The following is a 20,614-nucleotide window of genomic DNA, read 5'->3' as shown; positions in this document are numbered from 1 at the left end:
CTCGAGTCACACCCAGACTAAAATGTGACTCGTTGGGAAATTTCTAATGGATAAAAAGGTTGCAACTAGTAACAGTGTGACTCGATTGGAGAAAATTTTCGCTGAATTCCCTACGAGTGACACTGTGACATGATTGAGTTTGACTCGCTGGGCACCGGGGGATATGAATTCAGTAAGGAGGACAAAATGATTATTGTGAAAATACTTACCTCAATTTTTTAATATGGAACACTGATTTTGCAGGACAATAGTAACATTCTTCACGGTGAATTGTCATGCTGGGTTAATAATCGGCAATTCCTTTAGTGCTGATCCTCATAACTTCGAAAAGGTAATCAAACTATACTCTTTCCACGGAGAGAAGTTAATATAGGCCTCTCTCTGTTACATAATCCAATATAAATGACAATGACAAAAAATTGGGTGTTAAACATTTTGAGTGACAAACCAATCACAATCGTGCCTATGTTTTCCGTATTAGGTACTTTACCCGCGGAAACAAGTTTATACAGAGTTAAGTCAGTCAAAATCTGTTATTCAAAATGGGCACCACTGTACACTTTTTGATTGTCAATTGTTGAATTTGACAAACAAATTGACAAAAAAAACTACTAGATAAAAGTAAAGGATAATGTCACAGGCGTACGAGTACGTACCCGATCGGATATTCTTTAGCGGCACCAACATAGTCCAGGTGTTCTTCTTCTCCACCGGCATGCTGCTCACGTACTTTATGCAGGTCTCGGCGGAGACGCGCCAGGCAACGTGGAACTTGATACCGAAGATCATATTCATGAGGTGGTGGAGGTACGTAACATCACGGTGAAAATTCTCGTAATTTTTTTTAGTACTAACACTTTATGGCCCCAGGGTCTCCACGGCAAACGGAACAAAATTGCAACTCTCGGTAAGAGAGGCATACTTGCGCCGCTTGCCGTTTTCAGCCATTTCCGCTGCAGCCCCCGGTCTTGATGCTGTGTCCCCGATATGACACGGGGCCAATGTGCCAACGCACTTTGCGTCTCACATTAGCGCCCGTCCAGGGAACCAGCGCCAATTCATCAGGTCTCTTGCCATCATCCTGACTAATTCCTGCCGGCTTAACGAGCGCAGTAATACCTATGGTGGCAACTGGCAAGAGCCCTTTAGGAGAACTATGCCGAAATAACCTAACAGCGCTCTTTTGTCAAGACCACAGATATGCAACTAGTGTGACCCTGTGAGTAGTCCCTCTAGCTCAAGCAGAGGTACAAGGAAATGTTATTCCTTCTATTTTACGTTCGCTTCGGCTATTGTAGCCTAGTATACTGAACCATATAGTATGCAACAACCATTGCACAATATCAACAAAAAACAACAGTATAAGATACCTATATCAAGTGGGGTATCATATTTTGAAAGGACGTTACCTGTGCATTCTAAAACTGATTTTCATTTATTTTTATGCATAATAGTTTTTGATTTAAGTATCGTGCAAAATGTTGAAAAAATACGATTGAAGTACGGAGCCCTCGGTGCATGAGTCTGACCCGCACTTGGCCGGGTTTGTTTTAGGTTAACACCGTCAGCAGCGATGGTGGTAGCGTTCTCAGCGACCTGGATGCGGCACCTCGCCAGCGGACCTCTGTGGGACTTCCACGTCACCCACGGCTCGTCAGCGCAATGCCGACGCTTCTTCTGGGCCCACGTTCTCTATGTCAACAACTACATCCCTGAAGACACGATTTGCGTTTTGCAGACATGGTGAGTACAAAATTTAAACCTGCCGTTCTTTAAATTTTTAATTTTATTTTAATTTTTAAAATAAACCCCCGACTTGCGGTTCGCATAGCATCTTTTTCAGCAATTTCAGCCTTTACATTAAAGAGCATAAAATCCCCCATTTTGATTTTTATAACCCAGTAACGCTTGCGCCATCAGGAAGTAGGTATCATTCATTAAAATCGTTTGAGCCGTTGAGTAGTTATGAGCGGACATAGGAACACCGAACGAACACAGTACATTCAACAGGTCAAACACATAACCCTCCTTATGGGCTTCGCCGCAGTTGGCTAAAAAGCTGCATCAGACCCGGTATCAAACTCAGTGAAGGTATTTAGCAAACCAACCAGATTCTATTATGACGTGAAAAATACCAATCGAGAGCGAAACGCGTACGAAGCATGAAAAGGCAAAGAACGAAGAACGAAACGCCACCCCAAATGGGTGTAAAACTCAAGTCAATATACTAATGCCTTGCATCATAAAACGCAGGGCGCTGATTTTCAGCTGTGATTCGGGTAACTTCACAGTTGCAACAGCAAATAAGATTTGTTGAAAGGAATAATTCAGAACCTATACAGTAGGTACTTCCCGTTGACCTAGAACTAGAATCATGAAATTTGGCAGGTAGCAATTTGTCTTATAGCACAAGTAAAGGGAAAAGTCATCACAAAAAATTTAAAAAGTGTTATTCTTGTACGGTAATACGGAACCCTTGGTGTGCAAGTTCGGCTCGCAGTTGACCTGTTTCTAAATCAGTTTTTTTATTTTATTTCAGGTACATAGCAGCAGACATGCAGCTGTTCATTGTGGGCGTGTTACTCCACTTTGCGATGAGGAATCGGAGCAGGAGGTTCAAAATAACCACCCTGACCGTCCTACTGCTGCTCGCGATGGCGAGTCCAGCGCTGCACGTGTGGTGGTTGGATATCGATGCGTTTATGATGCAGAAACCTGAGTATGTACCGACTAGAAGTGAACCATTTCACAGACCATGTGAAAATTCATGTAAAAAACTTTTTCGTTATGCTAGAGCTCAGCTGACCAAATCAGAAATGAGGAGCTCCGTAGGAGGACTAGAGTAACCGACATAGCTCAACGGGTTGCGAAGCTGAAGTGGCAATGGGCAGGGCACATAGTTTGTACAACCGATAGACGTTGGGGTCCCAAGGTGCTGGAATGGCGACCTCGCACCGGAAGACGCAGTGTTGGAAGACCCCCACTAGGTGGACGGACGACATCAGACGAGTCGCAAGGAGTCGCTGGATTCAGCGACGCAAGACCGTGTCGTGTGGAAGTCCTTACAAGAGACCCCTATGTCCAGCAGTGGACGTCTATCGGTTGTTGATGATGATGATGATGATGCTAGAGTAGCCTCTGAAAAATCACGAAGCAAATCTCACAAAATTTTAAACTTGTGACATTTAATTTTGCTCTATTTTTCACGCACGCATCCGAGCTAAGACGCTAAAGAGTGTGCGAGCGAGAACACTTGTATCGCTACGTGTTAGAAAGAGAGAAAAATCTGAGAGATCGATGCAGATATTAGGTAGGTATAACGCGTATTTAACTCAAGCACCATTTTAACTTTTTGTGTCAAATTTCATGTCAAAAATACGATTTTAGTCTTCATTTGAAAGGTGGTAGGTCGATTTCGTAAAAGCTGCATCAATCATTATTACAATCTCAATTATTGTTGTGATTGGCTGAATTTGTGCAAGATTGTAGCCAATGGTGAGCGGGTGACAACCAATCAGAGATGATTGCGATCGTGACATTGTAGCTTCTACCGTAATCGAGTCTGGAGAAAATGTGTTCTGTGAATCGAGTGTACTTTTGACATGACAGTTGACCCATAGAATTAAAATGGCGCGTGAGGTGTCATTTTCTTCGGACTGTACAGTGTGTTTCAAGCAGTGACTGTTTCGTCTGCTTTCGTTGCAGAGTATACCGAACACTCTCCGATGCGAACTTCCGTAAGCTGCACGTGTTGGGCCACAATAACTTGTCCGGTTTCGTCATTGGCTTGGCTGCGGGATACTTAGTCTACTACTTGCAACAGAAGAAACTGGAATATCCTAATTTTAAGGTATCTTTAGGTTTCCGTACCTCAAAAGGAAAAACGGAACCTGTTTGTCTGTCTGTCGGTCCGTCAAGAAACTACAGGGCACTCACACACACCCACACACACACACACTCATACACTCACAAACACACACACACACACACACGCACACACACACACACACACACACACACGCGCACGCGCGCGTTTTTAATATTGTTATTCAAATAGCCTAAATTTATATTTGTACGCCTTAAGTTATCGATGGATCCAAGGGAAGGCTTCGTTGCCCGTAACACTGGTTTTCCTAGCTAGTACGGACGCCAAAGCAATCCATCAGGTTTTAACATTTATTGTATAAAATAAAATAAGAAATAAATAAAAACAAAAAATATTCCTCCTTCTTTCAGATCGGTAACTTCATCTGCTGGTGTTCAATACCACTGTACATACTGGTGGTATACTGCGGCAGCCTGTTCTACATTGACGGTGAGCAGTCGTCTATCGCGCTCAGAATGTTGTACGCGGGAACCAATAGAGCCCTTGTTGGATTCATTGGAATATTCTGGATAGTGGGCGCTACGTTGAAATTTAACGGTGAGTTCGATTTATACCTTCTTACAGTAGCCGGCAGGAAATCATTTGTACATCGACCTTTAGGAAGACATTTCGGCTTCGTAGAGATGGGTTCCCAACGAGTCACACTCAATCGTGTCACACTCGTTGGGATCTCATCGAAATTTTTCTCCCATCGAGTCACACTGTTACCAGTTGCAACTTTTTTATTCATTGATGTAATTCCCAAGCAACAAGTCACACTGTAGCTTGGGTGTGACTCGATGGGATTTTTTTTCGATGGATTCCTAACGACTCGTTGGGAACCCATCTTCGTAGAGCGTTGTCTCTGTCTCTCATACCTATGTGACGTTTTATCGGTCTCAACAACTGAGACAACGCTCTACGAAACCGCTATCTCTTTCTAAAGGTCGATGTACAATATTTCCTGCCACAAAAAAAAACGAGAATAAGTATTTAAAAATCCTATAGTTTTGTAAAAGTTTACGATGTATTGCAAATAAAATATCTGACTGACGCTAGAGGTCAACGAATGTTGCGTAAGTAGGTTACTCGGAGGCATTGACCCGAGTTTTGCACGCTATATATTGCGGGTATGAAAAATACTAAATCCCTAAAACTACAAATGAAGCAAATGGTTATTGGTATTGGATTGTGTTTAGCTAGTAAAACAATAACGTTAAGTTTTTGCTAGCGTTCTGGTTACACCCTGTATCAGTGGCGTGCACAGGGTTTGAAGCTAGGGTAGGCATTAGTTAGGTAGGAACCTGTTTACTGGCAGGTCATAATGAGAAATATGGATTGAGCTTACAACTGGGGTAAGCAGTGCATTTATGCCTCTATGACCTGCACGCTACTGCCCTGTATTATTAGTATGGATTTGCTTGCAGGAATGTCTCAGGCAGTGATGGAATGGCGGGGCTGGGTGCTGCCGAGCCGTCTGTCGTACAGCGTGTACCTGCTGCACACTGTGTTCATCGAGCTGAGCTTAGGAGTCAGAACTCAGCTGACACCTGTGTCTTTCTATAATACGGTAAGAATTCAGCCACAACTCCACTATTCTTTTTAGGGTTCCGTAGTAAACAAGGAACCCTTATAGTTTCGCCATGTCCGTCCGTCTGTCCGTTCGTCCGTCCTCGGGTAATCTCAGAGACTGTTAGTGCTAGAAATCTGTAATTTGGCATGGGTATAAATATTAATCACGCCGACAAAGTGCTGTGCACGTGGCCCGTCATGCACTTGGCCGGTTTTCTTTCTAAGGCCACGACAGGTCTGGCGGCAGTCTGGCAGTAATTTGTGACGACCTCCTTGGCGCAGTGGTAAGCGCTGTGGTCTTATTAGTGGGAGGTCCCGGGTTCGATTCCCGGCAGGGGTTTGGAATTTAATAATTTCCAAATTTCTGGACTGGACTGGTCTACCGGCAAAGCCGTGCCGCCAAGCGATTTAGCGTTCCGGTACGATGCCGTGTAGAAACCAAAGGGGTATGGGTTTAATAAAAACTGCCATACCCCTTGCAGGTTAGCCCGCTTCCATCATGGATTGTATTATCACTTACCACCAGGTGAGATTGCAGTCAAGGGCTAATTTGTATCTAAATAATAATAAAAAAACCGCTTCGATGCTATGAAGTTGGTACCTATAAGTACAGAAGCGACAATAGCGGGCGACCTCAGGTAGGTATCACTTAACGGTTTGTCCAAAAAAGATAAAGTATGCAGGTATCCAAATATATAAAAGGAAAAGATGACTGACTGACTGATTGACTGACTGACTGATCTATCAACGCACAGCTCAAACTACTGGACGGATCGGGCTGAAATTTGGCATGCAGATAGACGTAGGCATCCGCTAAGAAAGGATTTTTGAAAATTCAACCCCTAAGGGAGTAAAATAGGTGGTTTAAATTTATGTAGACCACGCGGACGAAGTCGCGAGCATAAGTTAGTTTTCTATATAGGTAGGTACCTATTCTTGTTTTAATGTAATGTTTTTTTTTAATTTCTAGTTCCTCATAGCGGTGGGAGTGTTCGTGGTGACGCACGTGGTAGCGGTGCCCTTCCACCTCCTCATAGAAGCGCCCACCATGAAGCTCATCAAACTGACTTCCAGTGAGAACACAGAAAAGAAATTAAACTAGATTATTACGCTTGTCTTAAAGGCGCCATCTGCACGGACGAGAAAATCGCGGCGACACACTCGACGCGATTTTTCGCCGCACAAAATTCGATACAAACTACATATCGCCGCAACAGTATCAGCCTGTGGAGATTGGCCTATCAGTACCCTTATTATAATCAGTACCCTTATTATAATCAGTACCCTTATTATAATCAGTACCCTTACTATAAATGTGAAAGTGTGTTTGTTTGTTGGCTTGTCCTTTAATCACGTCGCAACGGTGCAAAGGATTGACGTGATTTTTTGCATAGGTATAGATAAGGACCTGGAGAGTGACATAGGCTACTTTTTATCCCGGAAAATCAAAGAGTTCCCACGGGATTTTTACAAAACTTAATTCCACACGGATGAAGTCGCGAGCATCAGCTAGTGAAGAAATAAATAAAAATATTTTTCATTCAATTAATTACTTTTGAATCGTCAAATGCATCAAACATTGGTTCGGAATGCCTTTCGTACCGAGAAAAACCAGCAAGAAACTCGGCGGTTGATCTTTTCAATTATTTGATATACAGTATTCGCGGGCATCATCTTGTAACAGATAAAGATCAAAAAGTTAGAGAACCAGGATCGACTCAGATTTCACCAGTTTAAAGACCGAAGTCTCAACCACTGAGTAGATAGGCGCCTACAACATGTCGGGGTGATTTAAAATTTCAATGAAATACTGCATACTTAATAAAGAATATATTTAAAATCCCTACATCTTATATACCCTGACTCAAATTCACTAGACATTTTCATTCAACAATTAGGTACAGTACACGGCCGAAAGTGATGAACATCGGCTTTTAGAATAACATTAATTCATCTTTGTAGAGCGTTGTCTCTGTCACTCATACGCAAATGACACTTTGTCGGTCTTAACGACCGAGACAGTGCTCTACAGATCTGCTGTCTCCTTCTAAAGATCGATGTTCATCACTTTTGGCCGCGTACTGTCTTATTGATCTTAATCTAAACAAGTTTTATTCAACTAGATCCTTCACGCCTTAAAACTGAGTTAAACGATACGCCCTTGCGCTGGCATTAAACCATGATTAATTAATTATTAACCGTACCTACCAACTACGAGTTAACTCGTATACGACTATGTATTATTTCCTTCAACACAGGTCGAAGGTTATTTTCTCTGAAATAGATTGAACATTCCTAATCCACTGACTTTTAAAATTATCAGTAATGTACCTAAATAACTGAAATACGTAACAAAAATTGCAATAAATAATACTACTACTATTATATCCTTGCTTTATTTAATAAACCTACTTAAGAGCCCGCTTCATCGAAGCGACAACTCGTTGGCGAGTGATCCTATAAGGGTTCCGTTTTTCGGTACGGAACCCTAAAAAAAATACGTTTGTATGGAGAAGAGCGTAAGAAAGGCCACCTTACGACCTACGACTAAAATCGCACTTAACTGGCGTCTCGACTACAAGTTAACTCGTAGTTGGCAATAATTCTACTCTGCATGCCGATGTAAATTATTTAAACACTAATAACCTTAATAATTAAACTTCATTGGTATCAGTTCTTTTACTTCTAACTCTAACAATATTCAACTTGGTCGGAGCTGCCTGATTCTGATTATAATCTTCATCTCCCTTCTTCTTATCTTCACCAACGATAGCTTTCCAGAGTTGGATGAAGGGCATCTCTACAAGGAGGTAGACTGGTATGGCGACGACGTAGGAGAGGACTGAACTGACTATTAATAAAGAGATCTGTAACAATGAACAAATTATTAATTAAAATTCTAATTTTAATTGATGAAAAAAAAACAATGAACAACCAATTTTAATAATTTTAACGTTGTATAAAGTATTGTCATCGATACCTATGAAAAGAAAAGTCCTGAATCACAATGGACTTTCGTAGTTTAGGAGTACTTAGCCTACTGATCCGCTAACGCAGCGTCTAACACTGAATGATGCCACCAAGCTCATTTGACATTTATTTAAAGATTTTTGACGAAACATTATTTTAATCTCACTCAGTGAAGCAGGCTCCTTGAACATGTTAACGTCGAGGCTATCCAGCTCCTCGACAACACAGACCTAATACGTAGACTTAAGAGGACTAAGCCTTTTGAGCTAGTGTAGTTATAGTGAAAGTGTAGTGCTAGTGCAATTTAAAGAACACAAGAACAAAGTGGCTTCCAATAAGGTATCTTAACTATAAACTAAGCTATGTCAATGGACAGATTCTTAGGTATAAGTACGTTTATAAGTTTAGGTTAATATAATATTGCTTATTAGCCTCTTACATAGGCTAGATTGTAATGGTAGTAAAGTACTGGTGTCAGTGCTTTACGACAAAAAAAAAAAAAAAAAAAAACGCAGTGAAGCAGGTAACTATGTAGAATCTACCAATGCCAAATGAGCTGGTGGTTATTCAGTAATAGACACTGAGTTACTCCCCGTTCCCACTTGTCGTTTGTCAGGCCCGAATTTAAATCCGATATTCCAATGGCGGAAAATTTTATATGAAGCTATTCACACTTGTCGGAAACCGATTTTGTGTCAAAATGTACTGCCACTGGAACATCAAGTGACAAACGGCAAACGACAAACGACAAGTGGGAACGGGGGGTAATGAATCACCCCGCAAGACTCCATGAAAGTTGTAGTAATCTAGTTTTAGTTAGTAAAATATTATTTTCAAATAGGTATTCGTGTCTGTTGAAATGAGATTCGTTTTGTATCGATGTAAAAAATAAAAAAATAATGATTGCTTGTCGATCTTCGTTATGTCCATGTTATTTCGTTATAGTAAAAAATTGTATTTCATAAAAATTGTTTAGTTTAAAATATTTCCCTCATATTACAAAATTATGTTTCGGTGGAATATAACAATTTATCCCAGCCTCCTACTTTAACATGGTAGCAGAGCATGCTTATATCAATTTATTCCGACTCCGATACGATGGTCACTGTTGAAAGCAGCAATATGATTTTTTTTGTCTATACGTCTTACTGGCTAGTCTTTTAAACAGCTGAACCAATTTCACACAAACTTAATTTGCTATAATCCGCCAAAACAGAGAAATCTGTATAGCAGAACGTGCAGCATGCATATGCACCGCTTGCCCTCCCACTGCTGAAATTGACGGAAAAGCTAGCCACCAAGCAAGCAATACGCACCACCACCAAACACGTAACAACACATAAATATTCTCAAACACTCTACGTGTTACAGTCCAACACCAGAGCTTCCTTAAAACTTATGTGGACTCTGTTGACTATTGTACAAAATTCTACATTGTAGAGTCAACATTATTCTCCACCATAACTCACCATGGTATAGAAGGAGATGTGTCCGATCTGCGTGTTACTGGCGACAGTCATGCGCATGATGATGAAGTGTACGATGAACACGGAGTACGAGAGCCGCCCCAGCACGTGGAAGCCTCGCCAGGATAGTGCGTCGCGGAGTACAGCTGGAAAAGAACCAGAACAAAATAAGTCATAACATATTGCATGCTAATAGGCAGAATTTAGACATGTGTCCGCTATAGCTTAACTTAACTGAAAACCGCTGCCGTGCCTATAGCGTACCGTAGCGTTATTGTCGTAGCTAGCAACGGTTTTCAGTTATCATCTATGACGAACCACCTGACAACGCAACACTGCCAACTGGCAACTGACAATGCATTGTTTGGTTTTTTGGTAACTAGAAACGCAATAATTATGCCTTCTCTTTCTTTCTTTCACTGAAAGCTGAGAAGGAGCGGTTATTGGCTACCGGCTTAGTAACTAAGAACTTGGTAAACCAAAGCCGACCTTATCTCTATTACGCTAAGGCTTAACTGTACAAGTACTTGTCCATTACACTTTGATCTATCATTCTAAATACAGTTAGCCTTAGAGTAATAGAGATAAGGTCCTCTTTGGTTTATCAATCTTCATGAAATGTTTTTGGTTAACTGGACTGTGGCAAACTATTCGTGCAGGCGTCCACTATAGTTTGACCTATGTCAATGATCAAATTAAACTTTACTGCTATGAACTTAAGGTTGTGATTACTTCACGATATTCATGAAAGTAAAATTGGTTTTATTTTAGTGAATATGCGCGCGCTAGCTATACAGACGGTATTGATACGGCATCTAGCTTAGTTACTACTACGTAAACCGCTGCGCGTTGCGCATATTAAATTAGTTGAAACACAACTCTGATACCGATATTCGGCAACGGTTAACAATATCGGTATTGAAACTAAGTAACTGTTGATTAACCATTGCCGTAAATAGCCAATAACGCCCATCTTTAGAATTTGGCTGTACCTTTTTGTTTTGTAATATCTGCACTGTTTACCCATATTCGCAATAAAGAAATTAGAATTTGAATTTGAATTTGAAAATACTGTGGTGGTAAAAAGTGTGTAGTTTGTGGTGAGGTAATTTTTGTTTGAAACTACTGTGGAGTCGTGATGTGTACCAACGTCATGCTAGTAGCTATAATCACTGTGTCATGAGGTTTTTTTTAATAAAAATGGCAAGCAAACGAGCAGGTGGGCCACCTGATGTTAAGTGATTACCGCCGCCCATGAACATTTGCAGTACCAGAGGAGCCACCAATTCAATTTCAATTTATTTATTAAATCGGACAACAATTGATCCATTATGTGTTAGTAACAATAAATACTTAATAACTATGTTAATACTTACTTAAACACTAAGGAGTTAGTAACAAAATAATTAATCACTATGTTAGTACTTAATAACTAAAAGGGATTTAGTCCTCTGCACGAGTTTCCCCATCAGAGGACTATCCATTTTGTCCGCTATCATGCGCAGGATCCCGTTGCTGCTTCCTCGGACTCTGGACAATAGTGATGCTGTTTTCTTGCGCCAGATGGCATCGAAGCCATCTGTCTGCGGCTAAGCAAACATAGCTGATGCACTACAGAACCGAGGTTGCCGCAACAAAATCCTAAACGCATTATTATATTGGACCTATACCAATGCGTGGCGATTGAGAATAGAAGATACAATTAACTTTTGATTTCTGAGAGGAACGCTACAATGCACCGGTGAGAGTCACACAGAGGGCCAGTGATAAACGTACATTTGCAATTGCTGAAGCATCCCAGCAGGAAGATGTTAAAGCACAGCGCGACGAGCACGCGGTCGAAGGAGCTGTAGAGGATGGCCGCCCAGCGCGGAGGCTTGGTGTCTGAGAGGAACGCCACGCCCGCCAGAGTCACGCAGAGGGCCAGCGTTAGTGTTGCGTGGAACACGAGGTTGAACCACTGGGAAAATAATAAATTCGAAAAATGACCAAAATACTATTGAACTAATTTGTATGGTTCCGTACCTCAAAAGGAAAAAGCTACCCTTAAATTAATAAATAAATAAAAAAAAAATATTTTTATTCAATTAAACTTTTACAAGTATTTTAGAATCGTCAACTGCATCTACCACTGATAGGATCAATTTTTGTCTGTATGTCTGTCTGTCCGTCTCTGTCGTCCTGAAGGGAAGGGAGAGTCCGCCAGGGAGGGAGGGAGGGAGTAATCAGGAGGTACAATACAAACCTTGACTTCGTTGAGTTTGACGCCTTTGACCTGGTTGCTGTGGTAGATGAAGGCTACAGCGAAGCCGAACAGGTAGCCACACAAGTTGGTCCACACCGGCAAGTAAAGCTTCGTCATCAGCTCCGAGCCCCGGAACATGTTGCTGACGATTCTACACACATACAAGAACATGTTTATTACATCAGTAGCTGATTTCCGTAGATTTAGGTTTTCAAAAATCCCGTGGGAACTCTCCGAGATAAAAAGTAGCTTATGTCCTTCCCCGGGATGCAACCTATCTCTGTACCAAATTTCATCAAAAAGGTTGAATGGATGGGCCGTGAAAAGCTAGCAGACAGACAAATATACAGACAGACAGACACACTTTCGCATTTAATAGTCTCTTGTAGGGACTTCCACAGTTCCACACCTCACTGCCTTGCACCGCCTAAATCCGGTTTATTTCTCAACTAGCTAATGCTCGCGACTTCGTCCGCGTGGACTACACATATTTTAAATGCCTGTTTTACCCCCTCAGGGGTTTTCAAAAAACCTTTATTAGAGGATGTCTACGTTATAATAGCTATCTGCATTCCCAATTTCAGCCCGATCCGTCCAGTCATTTGAGCTGTGCGTTGATAGATCTGTCTGTCAGTCAGTACTTACTCAGGAGTCTGTGCTGTAATGATAGGCGAGAGGTCGTAAAAGTACGCAATCAGGCCGGTGGCGACGATGGAGCTGGAAACCAGCGCTAAGATCACTGGCGCTATGCTCTTCCTCCAGCGCAGGAACACCAGCAGCAGAACCGAGCCCAGGATATGTAGCTGCATGTCTACTGCCAGATACCTGCAATGTCAATAATTGATTATGTTAATTTATTCTAACTAGTTTAGGTATGCCCGAGACACGGTCCGCGTGGACTACGCAAAAAAAACCCTTATTTTAGCTCCTAGGTTGAATTTCCAAAAAACCTTTCTTGCCTATGTTTACGTCATAATCGCTGTGCGTTGATAGATCAGTCAGTTTGTCAGTTTTTTTAATATATTTAGATTTTTCAACAAGGTCACCCTGACAGATTTCCCGTACAAAAACAGTTAAAAAACCAAATTCGGCTATTAATCAGAAGGGATAGTTCACGTGTTTTTATTTGTTACTTCATACCGTAATTTGTTTTCGAATAGCTTGAATTTGGAACAGCTCTTGAACATCAAAAAAACATGACGCGTGATATAGAAATAATAAATAAATGAGCCGTCATTGATGGTTTTTAAGGTAGTTTTTTGGCGTAAACCGACATGTTATTGAAGTGCACATTTGAAATAGTCCCACGACAATTTTTAGACATGAGCTTTTTCAAGTAGGGGTCACAGAAAGTGTTAAGTTTTTGAATATGGTAAAATCCACGTTGGATTTGGCGATCCAGTGATAAAACCTCATTCACTCACCACGTGTGGCCCATGCAGAACTTGCCCAGCGTGAGATGGTTGTGCACGTACAACAGGTGGTACCACCAGCGCTCGGTGCAGTCGTGCGACTCTCGCGCCACCAGCAGCTGCCACTGGGGCCCAACGCCCAGCCGTGGGTACGCGATAGTGAACCATATGCCCAACATCGCTACTGGCGTTAACCTGGAATAGAAAAATAATCATCTAATTCGAACCGCTAGGATATGGAACGCCCTTTCAGCGTCAGTTTTTCTCTCCAATTTGTATATGGGTACTTTCACGGCAAGCACGCTCCGTCTTTGGCTACATCATCACTTGCCAGGCAGCCAAGCGCTAGTCTATAGATTTACGAAATGCAGCATAGCTCAACGGGTTGCGCAGCTGAAGTGGCAATGGGCGGGGCACATGGTTTGAAAAACCGATAGACGTTGCGGTCCCAAGGTGCTGGAATGGTAATACAAATTAGCCCTTGACTACAATCTCACCTGGTAATACGTGATGATGCAGTCTAAGATGGAAGCGGGTTAACCTGGAAGGGGTATGGCAGTTTTTATTAAACCCACACCGTTTTGGTTTCTGCACGGCATCATACTGGAACACTAGATTTAGTATTCCAGTATGATACCGCCCTAACGGCAAAACCGTGCCGCCAAACGATTGCTTGATTTTGCCGTTAGGGTGGTAACTAGCCACGGCCGAAGAAAGAAAGAAATTATAAAATTTCAAACCCCTGCCGGGAATCGAATCCGGGACCCATCCCACTAATAAGACAACAGCGCTTACCACTGCGCCAGAGGTCGTCAATTGTGTTGCTTTGGTCTGTTTTCCATACACCGTCACAATATTTTAGGTTTCAAAATCATCAAATTAATCATTCATGAAATTAATCTTACCTTATAAACCGATTGATGAAAGAGAGCACGCATTTGCCGACAGTAAGCGATTTCTTCTCCGCGTAGATAAGCGTGAAGTATGCGGTGAGGAAGCCTGAGATGGAGAAGAACACCTGCATCCATAGCGGCGAGTTGAAGGCCAGCTGAGTAGGGATGTGGTCGAACATCTGCAATTTGAGATTTTAGTAAGAGAATATGGTTTTCGCACCGATGCAGGTTGGACCAATATTATTTAAGAAATTATTATTAAAATTATTATTATAGATTTATATCTATTTTAATATTATCATCAATATTATTATTTTAGCGCCTCAAAGGTTAAAAGAGCGGACTGAAAACTGAAAGGCCGCTGGTTCAAATTCCACCCGTTGCACTATTGTCGTACCTACTCCTAGCACAAGCTTTACGCTTAATTGGAGGGGAAAGGGAATATTAGTTAGCAATAACTTGGCTTATATTCTTTTTAAATTAAAAAAAAAATGTCTATGTCTTAGTCTTTCCCAGAAGGAAGTCGTCCTCGCTCTAAGTATGGCAAAGAAGTCAGGAACCCTTAGGCTGAGATCTATAGAGCGCACTTTGACTTTGCTCAGACTTAAGATTGAGTTAAAACGAGACAGATTTATGTGAGAGATATAGCTCTGTCTGGTTTTAACTTTGTCTAAAGTCTAAGGTAAGTCAGAGTGCGCTCTATAGATCAAACCCTTAGTGTCAAAAATACTCACACTTTCAATGAATTCAGGATTATCGATGAAAGAGTAGAGGTATACAATGGTAACGTGAGTCGAGATGACGCCCAGAGTTCCTAAGAACCTGAAACGGATAAAGAAGAAAGAACTCTTTGATTTTCTGGAATAAAAGTAGCCTATGTCCTTCCTCGGGATACATAAGCTATCTCTGTAGGTACCTAATTTCGTCAAAATCGTCTGAACGGATGGGCCGTGAAAAGACAAGCAGACAGACATACAGATCTAAAGCCATACAGACAGACACACCTTCATAGGTATAGATTTAAATCAAATATGAAAATGAATAGAGGAAGTTTTTCGAAGTTACCTTATGCCTTCTAATGCGCTCAGGTCGCTCGTGCGGTCTTCCGCTTTCGGCGTTGACCTGATGTGCGTCAATATTTGCCAGTTATTTTTGACGGAAAATGCCAGAAGATATCTGTTACCTGTAAATACATGTTAAAATACAATTAGTTTGCAAGTATGATGAATATTATGGTAGTAACTAGTAAGGATCATTAAATACGTTTATTACTTTTGGTTTTAACCCGAAGGCGGTTCAAACAACTGACCTAAAACAAGCTTATTTCTTAAAATAAAAAATAATCGTCATATTTATATATCAACTAGCTTATGCTCGCGACTTCGTCCGCGTGGACTACACAAATTTCAAACCCCTATTTCACCCCCTTAGGGGTTGAATATTCCAAAATCCTTTCTTAGCGGACGCCTACGTCATAATAGCTATCTGCATGCCAAATTTCAGCCCAATCCGTCCAGTAGTTTGAGCTGTGCGTTGATAGATCAGTCAGTCAGTCAGTCAGTCATTCAGTCAGTCAGTCAGTCACCTTTTCCTTATATATATATATAGAAGATTAAAACGAATCTAAGCAATTGAACATAAAAATTACAGATGGAAAATATCATCTAAACCACTGCACCGCAACGAGGCAGGGTGCCCAGAACGCTGGCAGCGTTACCTCGTTGAATGGCCAGACTAATATGCTGACCAAGGTAACTGCCAGCCCTCCGGTCCCCCGTGGATTCCGCGAGACGGGACGAAAGGTCCTTAAGGATTATTTTTTCACCTTGAAATCTCCCGCAGAATTTGCCAAAGACATGCAGTCCAGTTGCCAAGGACGTCACCGCCAATAGGATCAGCATGACGACGTTGAACACAAACGCTGAGGTGCTCAACTTAGGGACCGGTTTGTTGCACCACTGCACTGACAATACTTGAGCCTGGGAAGAAAGTAAATGGTAAATGACTGCATCATCACTTGCCAACAGGTCTGATTGCAGCCAAGCGAGCCAAGCGCTGTCTATAAATGTCAAAGTCAAAGTCAAAGTCAAAGTCAAATGATTTATTCAAAATAGGTAATAAATAACTCTAGGTAATGAAAAACATAACTGGGTAGGTACATAATTAATAATATATGTACTTAGCTATTAGGGGTTTTACGGATATTCATTGAACAAACTCATTGGTGCCATAGCACCAAAGCAACCTCAGTGACGTCTGGATTTCAAACGGGTCGTTCATTAGTATCTAAGAGGTGGCGCTGATTTATTTGGTTCCAAAACCGTGAAATTTACTTTACTTTAAATTTATATCAATGGTTGCCACACTAGCCGTCTGTTGTGCATGAGACAACCATTCAATTCAAGCGCACTTCCGGTGTCTAACCCTGAATGATAGCCACCGAGCACATTTGACATTTATTTGTAATCCACTGAAGGTTTTCTACGAAAAGTTATTTTAACATCAGTGAAGCAGCAATATTATTTACTTACTTATTTTTATGCATTATAGTTTTTAACTTATCGAAAATCAAAAAACCTTGTAAAATGTTGAAAAAATATTCGTATTTTTTGTAGCACGGAACTCTCGGTGCGCGAGCCTGACTCGCACTTGGCTTGTTTTTTTTAACTGGTGTGAAATGAGTGTTCTACGAAGGTGAGTCTAAGATTTATTGTGGTATTTTACCGTGAAAGATATGCTAAAATACGCAATTAACATAAACATAATATTATTATCTCACTGAAATGATATTTGCGATGTCCGCTTCGAAAGCAGAGCGAGGGTAAACGGCAAAAGGAGCCAAGGTAGTCTAGACACAGGCCACCTTGACTTTCAAGCAACACTCCCTCCCGAGCTCTTCGAAACCCACAGTGACAACAGTCAACGAAGCTTCTGCTGAATGATCCACCAAGCTCATTTGACATTGCTTGGTTCTACATTGCTGCTTCACTGAGTGATAACAAAATAATATTTCGTTGAAAAGCTTCAATGGATTTAAAACAAATGTCAAATGAACTCTGGTGGCTATCAATCAGTGTTGATCACTGAGTTAACGAATCATCCCGCTGAGGTAATAAAAACATCAAGCGACATTTTCCAGAGTCGAAGATTTCTAAAAATTTTCAACCAGCTTCGCTATGCAATGTTGGCAGACCTCTACCTAGTACCTACTAAGAGGACACCACTCTCTCCTCCGTGGACGGCACCAGACGAGTCGTGGGCTGAAATTACTGAAATCTAAGTATAGAGCGCACTTTGACTTTGCTTAGACTTAAGACACTGTTAAAACAAGACAGCGTTATATCACTGACATAAATCTGTCTCGTTTTAACTGAAACTTAAGTCTGAGCAAAGTCAAAGAAGGATCTATAAATCTCAGCCATAGATAGCTGTTGGATACAAAAAGCATAGGACTGCGTCGTGTGAAAGTCCTAACAAGAAACCTAGATAATATTATGTCCAGCACTTGACATCTATGGTTGATGACGACAATGAAGAGAATGCTATGTGATGTACCTCCAGGTCGTATCTGGCGAGGCTCTGGTTGACGCAGATCTGCGCAGCATCACGCCAGGTCTCCGGAGCCTCTCCACCGCAGCGCGAGACACAAACCCCGCGATGCACTAGAGTTCTATTGAAGTGCTTCTGCGTATCTGCTGAGTATTCCTGGAAAAAATTGCATGCAATATTAGTTTTTTTTGCGTTTAAACTATCGTGAGTGATTTTCATTATAATGATATCTGTCAACGGCTGTACTCACGTATTTAGTCGACGTTAGCCCGACTAGTTTCGAACCCATCCGGGGTCCTTTTTCAAGGGAGTCAGTTCGCGCACGCGTCGCGGTTGAGACTGGACATTGACTGGACTTGAGACTGGACTGGGACAGTCTCAACCGCGACGCGTCCGCGAACTGACTCCCTTGAAAAAGGTCCCCGGATGGGTTCGAAACTAGTCGGGCTAACGTCGACTAAATACGTGAGTACAGCCGTTGACAGATATTAATATACAATATCAGTTTATTGCGTAAGCCGTGATAGAATTCAAAAGATTAACACTCGTTATTTTACTCCACTAGTCGATACAGTCAACTTTCTGCACCGATTTGCATTTTTTGTTTAAATCAACAGTAGCAGTTTCCGTGATGGTCCCATAAAAAAGTCTGTTTCTACACGTGTTCCTATGTACCTATGTATGAAGTCCGGTGAGCATAATAAAAGAAACTAGAAATCAAAGCGTGACGAGGGTCCCGTACCTCAAAAGGAAAAACGGAACCCCTATAGGATCACTCTGTTGTCTGTCTGTCGGTCTGTCAAGAAACCTACAGGGTACCTACTTCCCGTTGACCTAGAATCATGAAATTTGGCAGGTAGGTACGTCTTATAGCTGACATTCGGGAAAAAATCTGAAAACCGCGAATTTGTGGTTACATCACACAAAAAAAATTAAATTGTGGTCATGGACGAATAATTAGGATTTTCAATTTTTAAAGTAAGATAACTATATCGAGTGGGGTATCATATGAAAGGTCTTCACCTGTACATTCTAAAACAGATTTTTATTTATTTTGTATCGTGTAAAATGTCGAAAAAATACGACTCTAGTACGGAACCCTCGTTGCGCGATCCTGACTCGCACTTGGCTGGTTTTTTTTTTTTGATCTTACACCGTTTGTGCAATCAACAAAGAATGTCATTAGATCCGGCCTATAGCTCGATGCTGATGGCCAGTGACGCGGCGAGGTGCATGAACCGTCCACCAGTCACCAGGTCAGGGTCACCCACTCGCGCCAAGTGCGAACGGGTTCCGCACGTAAATAGAAAGGGTTTCGTTGCTCACTTACGTATTAACATTGAACTATTTCATCCAAAATTATATATAACTAGATGATGCCCGCGAGTTCGTCCGCGTGGACTACACAAATTTCAAACCCCTATTTCACCCCCTTAGGGGTTGAATTTTCAAAAATCCTTTCTTAGCGGATGCCTACGTCATAATAGCTATCTGCATGCCAAATTTCAGCCCGATCCGTCCAGTAGTTTGAGCTGTGCGTTGATAGATCAGTCAGTCAGTCAGTCACCTTTTCCTTTTATATATTTAGATATTTAGACTAGATGATGCCCGCGAGTTCGTCCGCGTGGATTTAGGTTTTTAAAAATACCATGGGAACTCTTGATTTTTCGGGATAAAAAGTAGTTTGATGGCTATGTCGGTTACTTATACGTACTTACTCTAGTTTTTTTTTATAAAAGAATATTACCCTACCCATGTTAAATGACTAATATTTCCCTTTCCTCTCCAACTAAGCGTCAAGCTTGTGCTAGGAGTAGGTACGACAATAGTGCAACGGGCGGGGTTTGAACCGTCGACCTTTCGGTTTTCAGTCCACTCCTTTACTGATTGAGCTATTGAGGCTCCTGAGTTCTCCTGCTTAAGTATAATATAAGTATTTATTATGCTTAATAAGCTTACCCGCAGTAAATCTAAGAAGCGGTTAGGAGTGGCCGACGTCAGAGCTGCGTGCACGATGCAGTAGACGTCGGCCGGGCGTTGGCACTGCGCCCACTCGTCCAGGGCGAACAGCGGAGGCGCCTCGGCGAACGCTGAAGCTGGAACATTTTGTTTAATTGGGTATTTTCCTACTTTGGAATTTCATAAATATTATTGTTTTATTATAAACTAGCTTATGCTCGTGACTTAGTCCGCGTGGACTACACAAATTTTAAACCCCTATGTCACTGCCTTAGGAGTTGAATTTTCAAAAATCCTTTTTTAGCGGACGCCTACATCATAATAGCTACGAGTATACCTGTATGCCAAATTTCAACCCGATCCGTCCAGTAGTTTGAGCTGTGCGTTGATAGATCAGTCAGTCAGTCAGTCACCTTTTCCTTTTATATATTTGGACTAGGATAAAAATAATGACCTACGCTGAAAAAAATATTAAAATCCAACAAAGATTTACAAAGTTGCAGGCATTTTAATTTTGGAGTGGGAGGGTCTTCTATCCCTTTCTCGCAAAACGAAAATTTGTATGAAACCGCACGAAGCTACTATGGCATTAGTAAGGTGTGACGTCAAAATGCTATATCGCTATCTCTGTCTAATCAGAAATATTTCAATGCCTATAACTTTTTTGTTATTTGATCGATTTA

The 20,614-nt window shown here is 41.4% G+C and overlaps 1 protein-coding gene across 2 annotated transcripts; it reads right to left on the bottom strand.

The window, feature by feature from the left end:
* Positions 1-7,252: 7,252 nt before the first annotated feature.
* LOC117992034 (nose resistant to fluoxetine protein 6-like) lies at positions 7,253-18,101 on the bottom strand. 2 transcript variants are annotated; one of them, XM_034979685.2, is made up of 11 exons: positions 17,979-18,101; positions 16,249-16,402; positions 15,489-15,606; positions 15,158-15,245; positions 14,436-14,602; positions 13,543-13,725; positions 12,764-12,943; positions 12,119-12,269; positions 11,650-11,833; positions 9,877-10,019; positions 7,253-8,304 (listed from the first exon to the last, which is right to left on the bottom strand). In XM_034979685.2, the coding sequence occupies exons 2-11, from the start codon at positions 16,322-16,324 to the stop codon at positions 8,092-8,094; spliced, it is 1,503 nt and encodes a 500-aa protein (XP_034835576.2). In that variant the 5' UTR covers positions 16,325-16,402; positions 17,979-18,101; the 3' UTR covers positions 7,253-8,091. The 2 variants fall into 2 exon arrangements, with proteins under 2 accessions (XP_034835576.2, XP_069361548.1); XM_069505447.1 differs by lacking the exons at positions 16,249-16,402; positions 17,979-18,101 and having other exon boundaries at positions 15,158-15,237; positions 15,489-15,570.
* Between the last annotated feature and the right edge of the window lie 2,513 nt (positions 18,102-20,614).

This window comes from Maniola hyperantus, chromosome 20, assembly GCF_902806685.2.
Source record: "Maniola hyperantus chromosome 20, iAphHyp1.2, whole genome shotgun sequence".
In the NCBI taxonomy this organism is placed as follows: Eukaryota; Metazoa; Arthropoda; class Insecta; order Lepidoptera; family Nymphalidae; genus Maniola; species Maniola hyperantus.
Note: the sequence above shows the minus strand (reverse complement) of the source record. Positions and strands in the feature narration are given on the sequence as shown.